General features: G+C 56.9%; 1 protein-coding gene across 2 annotated transcripts; it reads left to right on the top strand.

The window, feature by feature from the left end:
* The first annotated feature begins 1,194 nt into the window (after positions 1-1,194).
* Positions 1,195-8,603, top strand: LOC105499163 (nanos C2HC-type zinc finger 3). Of its 2 annotated transcripts, none has more exons than XM_011771679.2 (2): positions 1,195-5,985; positions 8,289-8,603. In XM_011771679.2, exons 1-2 carry the CDS (start codon positions 5,439-5,441, stop codon positions 8,348-8,350), a joined length of 609 nt encoding a protein of 202 aa, XP_011769981.1. In that variant the 5' UTR covers positions 1,195-5,438; the 3' UTR covers positions 8,351-8,603. The 2 variants fall into 2 exon arrangements, with proteins under 2 accessions (XP_011769981.1, XP_011770108.1); XM_011771806.2 differs by having other exon boundaries at positions 1,197-5,973.
* The last annotated feature ends 1,880 nt before the right edge of the window (positions 8,604-10,483 follow it).

Raw genomic sequence — 10,483 nt, forward strand, 5'->3', positions numbered from 1 at the left:
GGGGGGCTGAGGCAGGAGAACTGCTTGAACCCGGGAGGTGGAGATTACGGTGGGCGGATATGGCGCCAGTGCACTTCAGCCTGGGTGACAGAAAAAAAAAAGCCTGGGCCATCACCAGGTGACCCCGCGGAGATCCCCAGAGGGCTCTTAGTGTCGCTGGAATCCCCATAATGGGCTCTTTGTCTGCCAGGTCCTGACCACCTCCTCCCCCATGTCCGCCTTCCAGGCCCCCCGCCAAAAAAGAGAGGAGAGATGGGGGTCTCACTGTGTTTTCCAGGCTAGCCTCAACTTCTGGGCTCCAGCCATCCTCCTGCCTCCCAACTAGCTGGGGCTACAGGCAAGAACCAAGCTTTTGAGGAACCTTGAGAGTTCTGGACTAACAGCCACTCACCTTCCCCCTCCGCAAAATGGGTATATCCTACTCATGGCGTGATGACTGTAGTGTTATCATCAGTAATGTAATTATTAATACCTGTGCTCCCAACTCACTCTCCTTCCCAAGTCCTAGGCTGTCTCTTACTTAGAATAATGATCCACAAGGCAGGGGACCGGCCACCTCCCTCGGAAGGGCCTGGACACCTGGGGATGGGGGTGGCGGTGACGGATACAGGGGAGCCGATCAGGGGCCCCCCCGCACTCTATAGCCCGAATGGGAAGGCCTGCTGGACGCGGCGGATGAGCTGTGAAAGAGGGCGCCCCACTCCAGCTCCAGACAGAGGGGTGGGAACGTGACCTCGACCCGGGGCGGGTGAGAGGGTGGGCCCTGGGGGAAGGGCTCTAGAAGGTGTCGGAGGGCGGGGGGCGGTTCGGGAGGGCGAGTTAGCCGGGATCGGGCTCTGAGGGACCCTACGAAGTTCGGTTTGGGAGCATGCCTGGTCGGGGCGGATCTTAGTGGGGGGCTGGGCTTCGCGGGGGCAGGACGCAGTCCCGGGCGTCTGTAGAGCAGGCTTTTGTGGAGGGCTCTAAGGGGGCGGGTCCTAGGGGAGCTGGGCTCTTTGAGGACCGGCTTAGGGACTTGGGGGATGGGCTCCGTGGGAGTCTATATGGGCGGCTTTTAGAGAGAGCGTGTCCTGGGGAACAGGTCAAAAGCGACGGGGCTCCAAGGGGCAGTGCCTGGGGTGGGGCCTTGGCTGGTGCCTCCAGACTGTGGGTGGGGCTCTCGGGGGCGCGGCCTGAGGGGCTGGGCCAGGTCCTGTCGCCAGGACTGTGAGGGGTGTGTTGGTGGTGGGGTGGTTCACACAGCTCGACACACTTGGGGGTCCCTAATCCGCCTTGGGGTTGTGCCCGGCGGTTATTTTGGGCCTCAGTATTCCCCTCGGTGAAATGTCAGGGGCCAGGAAATTACTTATTTTTTGCGACAACGGGGTCTCGCCCTGTCACCCAGGCGGGAATATAGCGGCGCGATCACGGCTCACTGCAGCCTCGAACTCATGGGGTCCAAGCGATCTTCCCATCTCAGCCTCCTAAGTAGCTGAGACTACAGGCTCACTACACCACACCCAGCTAATTTTTTTGTAGGGACAGGAATCTCGCTATGTTGCCCAGTCTGGTCTCCATCTCCTGGGCTCAAAAGATCCTCCCGCCCCCGCCTCTCAAAATACTGGAATTACAGGCATGAGCCGCAGCACTCGGCCATGCCTAGGAAATCTGAATGCTGCTTCCTAGGCCGTCTGCAGACCCAGGTCGGGGGCGAAGGCTCTCTCGCCCATCCTGGTCACTGTTTGGCTTGTGGGGCTATGGGATAGGGGTGCGTAGCTGCAGGCCTGGAGGCACCCGGGGGCGGGGGGTGGTCGCCGAACTCTGTGCGATCACTGGAGGAAGGGACTGGGGGTCATTTGAAGGATGAGGAAATGGACAGGGGGCGCCGCAGCCCCTTTTGAGACCACAGGGGCAGCCCCCACGGGGCTGCGCTGACTCCCGAAGTGCCCGAGTTCAGATGCTGTGCGCACGCGCACGCGGGGCGAGCGGCGCCCTCTCTGATTCTCCTGCCTCTCCCCTGTCTAGTGGGGACCCCATAGCACTTGCAAAGTGGAGAGACCTGACGAACCCCCACCCCCAAGTGCCCTACTCCCGCTGTTGTGATTCCTAAACCATCGTGCCCGGAACTCAGTGAAGCTCCAAGAACGTATTACATTGTATTAAAATGGTTTGTTTATCTTCACGTTGCATCAATGCCCTCGGGGCCAGGATCCTTGGTTGCCAGACTTCCCCGGGCCATTTGGAATGCCTCCTCCACCTCGGACTAGCAGTGGCCTTTTGCCTCAGTCTCCCCAGTTGACAAAGGGGGAGGTAATCTGCATCTCCAGGACCACTTTGTGAATTACTTAGGGAGCCGGCTTGAGGCCAGCACTCCCGGGCACTGCTACATCTCCATCCCCATAGCAAAGGCTACATTTTATTTACTATCATTTATATTTGCCTTGTGTTTTTCCCAGATCTAGGTGCAAACAGTTGGCACCTGAAAAGCGGTTGTTGATTTCATGAGAGTCAAGGGGTCCCTTACTCTCTCCTCCTCTCCCCCTTCACCCTCTCTGGTTTTCTGCCACCTACCCCACCCCCGACTCCAGGTCCCGGAGAATTTGCCAAGGGTTTGGGGGAACATTCAACCTGTCGGTGAGTTTGGGCAGCTCAGGCAAACCATCGACCGTTGAGTGGACCCTGAGACCTGGACTTGCCATCCTCCTTCCGGTGACTCTAACCTTCCAGATCTAGGGGGGCCAGGGGAGCCCCCAATCCAGCCTGGGCACGTCCCCTCCCCTAGGCCACAGCCAAGGTCACAATCAACATTCATTGTTGTCGGTGGGTTGTGAGGACCGAGGCCAGACCCACCGGGGGATGAATGTCACTGTGGCTGGGCCAGACACGGCTTAAGGGGAATGGGGACTGGGGACAGGACCCCCCCAACCCCAAAGTCACTCAGCCTATTTTTTGCCCTGACCCCAGCCACTCCTCTTTGGAGAGGAGAGCTGGTGTCTGGGATCTGGATGGACTCTGGCTGGATTTAGGACTAAATATTAGAGGGTTGGGGGTAAACAGGCTGGGGCAGGGCAGCTAAACTCCCCTCTTCTTATTATTATTTATTATTATTTTTTAAGACAGTCTCACTCTGTTGCCCAGGCTGGAGTGCAGTGGCCCAATCTTGGCTCACTGCAACCTCTGCCTCTAGGGTTTGAGTGATTCTCCGGCCTCTGCCTCCCAAGTAGCTGGGATTACAGCCATCTGCCACCACGGCAGGCTAATTTTTTTATTTTTAGTAGAGATGATATTTCACCGTGTCAGCCAGGCTGGTCTCAAACTCCTGACCTCAAGTAATCCTCCCACCTCGGCCTCCCAAGGTGCTGGGATTACAGGCATGAGCCACTTTGCCTGGCCTAAAATCCCTTTCTGAAACGTGGGTGGTAAGTTCTGCTCCATGGGGTGCCATAGTTTTGTTTTTTTAAATTAGAGACAGGATCTCGCTCTTGTCACCCAGGCTGGAGTGCAATGGTGTGATCTTAGCTCACTGCAGCGTCTAATAACTGGGGTCAAGTGTTGATCCTCCCGCCTCAGCCTCCCCAGTAGCCGGGACCACTGGCACGCACCCCCACACCCAGCTTATTTCAAAAAAGTGTTTTTGTAGGAGCGGGGTCTCAAAACGTTGTCCAGGCTGGTCTCCAGCTCCTGGGTTCAAGCGATCCTCCCTCGGCCTCTCAAAAATGAGCCGCAGTGCCTGGCCAATAAAAGTTTCTTCAATGAATGGATGGGTGGATGAGGTGTGTAAGCGGCACAGCCTCTCTCCTCTGTGTCCAAGTCCTGAGTACCCCCTACCCTCCTGAGATCTCATCTGGGGGAGGACATTGAAGAGCTGTAGGTACTAGGGGTCCCCTCCTTTTTTTTTTTTTTTTTTTTTTGAGACGGAGTCTCACTCTGTCCCCCTTGCTGGAGTGCAGTGGCCGGATCTCAGCTCACTGCAAGCTCCGCCTCCCGGGTTCAGGCCATTCTCCTGCCTCAGCCTCCCGAGTAGCTGGGACTACAGGCGCCCGCCACCTCGCCCGGCTAGTTTTTTTTGTATTTTTTAGTAGAGACGGGGTTTCACTGTGTTAGCCAGGATGGTCTCGATCTCCTGACCTCGTGATCCACCTGTCTCGGCCTCCCAAAGTGCTGGGATTACAGGCTTGAGCCACCGCGCCTGGCCGAGGGTCCCCTCCTAAGATCCTAACCTGCTATCCCCCACCTCCCGACACCAGAGGATTCTTTCTCAGCCCTCTGCAGTCCCAGCCAGGAAGGGGCTCCCTCCCCAGCCCAGCACCTAGCCTCGGGGCCCCGGTAACTAGAAAAAGGAGGCAGATCTGGTGCTTTTGGTTGTTGTTTTGTTTTGAGACAAGAGCCTCACTCTGTCACCCAGGCTGGAGCGCAGTGGCTCATCTTGGCTCACTGCAACCTCTGCCTCCTGGGTTCAAGCAGTTCTCCTGCCTCAGCCTCCCGAGTAGCTGGGATCACAGGCGCCCGCCACCACGCCTGGCTAATTTTTTTTTTTTTTTTTTTTTGTATTTTTAGTAGAGACAGGGTTTCACCATGTGAGCCAGGCTGGCCTCGAACTCCTGACCTCATGTGATCCGCCCCGTCTTGGCCTCCCAAAGTTTTGAGATTACAGGCATGAGCCACCACACCCAGCCTGGTGCGTGTCTTTATAAATAACTGGATGGGCAGGTGGCTTCACACCTCAGTTTGCTCATCCATTAAATGGGGGTTCCACCAAGACAACCGATGTGAAAACTCTTGGAGGGAGACCAGAGCTTGGGGGTGGGGCATGATCCTTCCCCCTACCCCCGCAACCAGCCCATGAGCCTGGGACCACCACACTTCTTTCAGAGACAGCTGGAGCATCAGCAACCTACCCCCGGACACACACACAAAGAGCCCAGGGGCACCTGGCCACTCCTCCGCCCAGGGGAAGGAAGAAAAAGTGATAAAGAAGTTACTAAGTTAACTTCTTTAAGTTACTAGTAACTGTTAGTCTTTGAGGGTGGGGTTTCCAACCCATTCTGCCCATCCTCCAGTGGGGCTGGAGGGCTAAGGACTCCAAAAGGAGGGGAGTCAGGGTAGCCCCCCAATTCCCTGGAGGTGTGTACATGGGGGTGTGGTGCACATCACTGGGTGTCCCCCCCACACACCCTGTGTCCTGCAGTCCCCCAGCACCGCCAAGGCCATGCAGCCTCTTGGGAGGTGCCTTAGTGGGGCACCCAGCCCCCCTGTGACAACAAGGAACCTCCCACAGCCTGCTCCTCCCCCTTCACACCCCCTTGGAGGTAAAAGGAGGGTCGGCCAGCCCAGACTCCCAGGCTCCAGAGAGAGGAAGGAAGGGGCAGCAGAGAAGGTTCAGAAAGAGGGAGCTTGCACCAGGCAGGGTTACTTACTTGTCTCTGTGACTTCCTCTACCTGGCACATGCTGCCCAGCTATGGGGACCTTTGACCTGTGGACAGATTACCTGGGTTTGGCACGCCTGGTTAGGGCTTTCAGTGGGAAAGAGGGGCCTGAGACCAGGTTGAGCCCCCAGCCAGAGCCAGAGCCAGTGCTGGAACCAGTGTCAGCGCTGGAGTCAGTGTCAGTGCCAGAGTCAGTATCAGTGCCGGAGTCGGTCCCAGTGCCAGGATCCAAGGATCAGAAGCGCAGCCTGGAGTCCTCGCCAGCTCCCGAACGCCTGTGCTCTTTCTGCAAACACAACGGCGAGTCCCGGGCCATCTACCAGTCCCACGTGCTGAAGGACGAGGCCGGCAGGGTGCTGTGTCCCATCCTGCGGGACTACGTGTGCCCCCAGTGCGGTGCCACGCGTGAGCGTGCCCACACCCGACGCTTCTGCCCGCTTACTGGCCAGGGCTACACCTCCGTCTACAGCCACACCACTCGAAACTCGGCAGGCAAGAAGCTGGTCCGTCCTGACAAGGCGAAGACGCAGGACACAGGCCACCGCCGAGGAGGAGGAGGAGGAGCAGGTGCCTGCACAGGTGGCTGGGGGGACCTGTCCCAGGGTAATGGCTGAGCCCCTCTGTGAAGTAAGATTAGCCCCAGTACCCACCTCCAAGGGTGAGGGGAAGACCTTAGAGAGAGCTTAGAACAGCAGTTTATTTTATTTACTTATTTGTTTGTCTTGAGACAGTCTCTTTCTGTTGAACAGGCTGGAGTGCAGTGGCGCCATCTTAGCTCACTGCAATCTCCATCTCCTGGATTCAAGTGATTCTCCTGCCTCAACCTCCTGAGTAGCTGGGATTATAGGCGGATGCCACTATGCCTGACTAATTGCCACCATGCCCAGCTAAATTTTGTATTTTTAGTAGAGAGGGGGTTTCACCATGTTGGCCAGGCTGGTCTCGAACTCCTGACCTGAAGATCCGCCCGCCTCGGCCTCCCAAACTGCTGAGATTACAGGCGTGAGCACCACGCCGAGCCAGTTTATTTGATTTATGTCTTTATGTTGAGACAGTGTCTCTTTCTGTCACCCAGGCTGGACTGCAGTAGCACAATCTTGGCTCACTGCAACCTTGCCTCCTGGGTTCAAGCGATTCTCCTGCCTCAGTCTCCCAAGTAGCTGGAATTACAGGCCTGCACCACTACACTTGGCTTCCCCCCCTGCCCCCCCACCGGTAGAAACAGGGTCTTACTATGTTTCCCAGGCCGGTGTCGAACACGGCTTAGGTGATCCTCCTGCCTAGGCCTCCCAAAATGCTAGGCTTACAGGCCTGAGCCACCATGCCTGGCCCCAGTGAGGTTTTATTTATTTATTTATTTAATATTGTTTTTCCGAGATGGAGTCTTGCTCTGTCACCCAGGCTAGAGAGTACAGTGGCGCGATCTTGGCTCACTGCAACCTCTGCCTCCCGGGTTCAAGCAATTCTTTTGCCTCAGCCTCCTGAGTAGCTGGAATTAGAGGCGCCCACCACTGCGCCCGGCTAATTTTTGTATTTTTAGTAAAGAACGGGCTTTCACCATCTTGGCCAGACTGAGTCTCAAACTCCTGACCTGGAGATTCACCTGCCTCGGCCTCCCAAAGTGCTGCGATTACAGGCATGAGCCACCGTGCCTGGCCCCCAGTGAGGTTTTAAAAGAGAAATTCGTTCTAGCAACTGTCTAGCAATTGTCTTTGAGGAAGTCAGCTAACAGAGGAGGGGCCAGTCTGACTAGGTGTGTTTGGGCACTGCCTCCCCCATCAGACTGTGAGCTCCTGGAGGATAGTGACTGGGAGAGGACCACCCCTCCCATCTACTCTCAGACAGCTTTGCAGTGAACATTTGTTAAAGTCATGAAAGGGTCAGATGTGGCTCACACCTGTAATTCCAATACTTTGGGAAGCCAAGGCAGGAGGATCGCTCGAGCCCAAGAGTTTGAGACCAGCCTGAGGCAACATGGTGAAACCCCGAGTCTATAAAAAATTAGCCGGACATGGTAGTATGTTTCTGTAGTCCCAGCTACTTGGGAGGCTGACCAAGGAGGATCGTTTGGGTCCAGGGGGCAGAGGCTGCAGTGAGCTGAGATGGTGCCACTGCACTGCAGCCTGGGCAACACAGCAACACCCTGTCTTTAAAAAAAAGAAAAAAGAAAGCGCTGAGGGCGGCGGCTCACGCCTGTAAACCCAGTACTTGGGGAGGCTGAAGCAGGTGGATCACCTGAGGTCAGCAATTCAAGACCAGCCTGGCCAACATGGTGAAACCCCGTTTCTACTAAAAATACAAAAAATTAATGGCGTGGTAGCATGCGCCTGTAATCCCTGCTACTCGGGGGGCTGAGACAGGAGAATCGCTAGAACCCGGGAGGTGGAAGTCGCAGTGAGCTGAGATCACATTACTGCACTCCAGTCTGGGCGACAGAGTGAGACTCCCTCTCAAAAAAGAAAAAAAGCGTGAAAGACTGCCTCCAGGAGACGATAGTGTTCCCTGTGAGGTTTGATGCTGTCCCACTGGGAGACGCTGGAGGCTAAAAGGACTTAGGGAAGATGGTGTCCTGCCGCCAGCCTTTATGATTAACAACTTCTGGGAGTAACAGATCCGGGGACCCCCCCCCCCGCCAGAGCTCGGCGGCCACGAGAGGGCACCACGGTTGCAGAATCGGAACTCCGGCGCTTTGTCTCGGGCTCTGGGTCCCAGCGGGGCCGCCCGGCGGAGTCAGAGACGTCACGGGGTCGCTGTCTCCGGAGCAGCCACTGGGTGGCGCCAGAGGCCCAGCAGCCCCGGAGGCCGAGTCCGTGGGCAACTTGGGGAGCATTGAGTCATCGTGGCCTCTGATTAAGCATTTCTCTCCCTCCCCCCTCCGCTAGGTTTCAGAGGTGCCGGGAAGTCTGAGCCTTCGCCCTCCTGCTCTCCCTCCATGCCCACCTAAGAGGCCACCTACACCTGGGCAAGAGCACCCGGGCTCAGCTGGATTTCCAGGAAGACCCACCCTATGAGGACCACTCCCACTCCCAGACCCTCCCCCCAGCCCGAGAGTGAGCCCTGGGGATGGCCTGGGGTTGGCGAGGCAACAGCTGAAATCGCCCGTCCTTGGGGACCCTGCCCTTTGTGCCATCTGCCATCTCCCCATAGCTGGGCATCCAGTCAGCACTCAATAAATGCTTATGAATGGATCAACAACAGACAAGGCCTGGTCTTGGGGCAAGGTGTAGTGTGAACATTGCTGGGAGTCCTGTACGTAGATCTCCCTTTCCTCTTTGAGTTTCAGCACCGTGGGGCGCTGGGGTGAGCTGCTTTGTGCAGAGAAACAGGAGTGGGTCCTTGGGGTAGCTGAGGGGGTTCCGGCACCTTGAAGCCAGATTGACATCATGAGACCCTTTCTGTGGACATTTGGTCTTTCAGTCACCCCCTGCACTAACATGCAAGATGGGTGGACTCCTCCCATCCCACCCCCAGCTCCGTACTGGAGATGGGGCTTCATTTGAGGAAGAAATTGACAGACAACTAGATGGAGCCCCCCGTATCCTCTTCACTAAGGAAGGTGAATGGTTATGTCACCATGGATGCCCCAGTGACAAGCCAGGCAGTTTAGAGCAAGGGAGGGACAATTAGGGGGCAGGGAATGGGACCATGTCCTGGGGGATTGGGCAGGGGTGGTGGCCTAGGTGGGCTTGGGCAGGAGCAGAAAAATGGGGCCGTTCTGGCAGGGCGGGGGGAATGCACGTGGGGGAATCCCCACGCCCCTGCCTGCCTCCTCCACCTCCAGATCTTGTCCTGTTGAGGCGACGGGGCGCAGTGCTCAGGAAGCCAGGGCACCCACTGTGCAGTCCACATTCCTACCCCCGGTCCACAAACCAGCCCTGAGGCCTGTGGTCTGGTGGTGAGGAATGGAGCGTTGTTGTCCCCTCTGCCCTTGGCTTTCCAATTTAAACTGGAACCAGAGGCCCTGGGGATGGGGGTGGGTCCTTGCAGACAGCTGGGTTGTAGAGGGGGAAGTGGGGAGGAGGAGAAAGAAAACAAGGATACTAGCAGCTCCCAGGGTCTGGGAATGAAGTTAGGGTTTCCTAGGGCAGAGCCGCTGGGGCTGGAGACCCGGGGAACTGGGCTCACACCAGGGCATGTCCTGGTGGACAGGGGGCTCACCTGGGTGTGAACCCGCCCTGCTCTTTCCTGCCCTCCTGCATCAGGTCTCCGGGGTATAAGATTGCAGGGTGGGAGGAGGACCCTGCCTAAGCCGTGGGAGCTGGGGTGCAGGAGTCACAGAGTGCTTCATGACGTCGAAGGTCCAGTCAGCCTTTCGGTGACAGATTTCATAGAGGCATTGTTTTCTGTAAATGGGATGACAGCAGCCCCTGTGGCTGCTAACAGGACTGTCATCTGGCTGTTGAGAGGCTTGCGTGGGATGAGAAGTGCCACGACTTCAGCCATGTTTGCATCCATAACAACCTCCTGGGATAGCCTCCTTCCTGGCTGGGGCCCGCAGGCAGCTTTCCTGGAGGATGGGCCAGGCCACCTGAGCACTGGACTCACCCTGCAGCTGGGTGATCTCCCAGGGCGTCTCTTAGGCTTCTACGAACCATGTGTGTGCTGAAGAGCCTGCACACACAAGCGGGCACACAGTCACCCACCCCTGGAGATTTGCACCCCTCTTGCTTTCCCAGGGAAGCTGAGGTGTAAACTCGTAGAGGGTGAGGAGGAGGAAGTGGGTAGAGAGGTTTGTGGGCGGAAGGTGAAGGAACTGAAGCCTCAGCCCCAAACAGCAGGTCACGGGGCCTCTACAGAATCATTTATTACGGGTCTTCCCAGAAGAAATAAAATGGAAATAGGGAGAAAGAAAACAAAGGGAGCTCTCTTCTCCTCCAGGAAAGAAACAAATTCTGAACCTTCCATACTTGGCTCAGGAGCCTAAAATTTGCAAATCCGGACAGGATGGGCCCTGCTTGGAGGTGGCCGGCTTCCTGGAGCCCAGGCCCGCCTGAAGCCACTGGGGCTGCAGGAGACGCAGTTTCCCTCTCTGAAGCCAAGGGAGGCTACTGACCTTGATCCTGGCCAGGTGAGGCCA

Source organism: Macaca nemestrina, chromosome 20, assembly GCF_043159975.1.
Source record: "Macaca nemestrina isolate mMacNem1 chromosome 20, mMacNem.hap1, whole genome shotgun sequence".
Taxonomy (NCBI): Eukaryota; Metazoa; Chordata; class Mammalia; order Primates; family Cercopithecidae; genus Macaca; species Macaca nemestrina.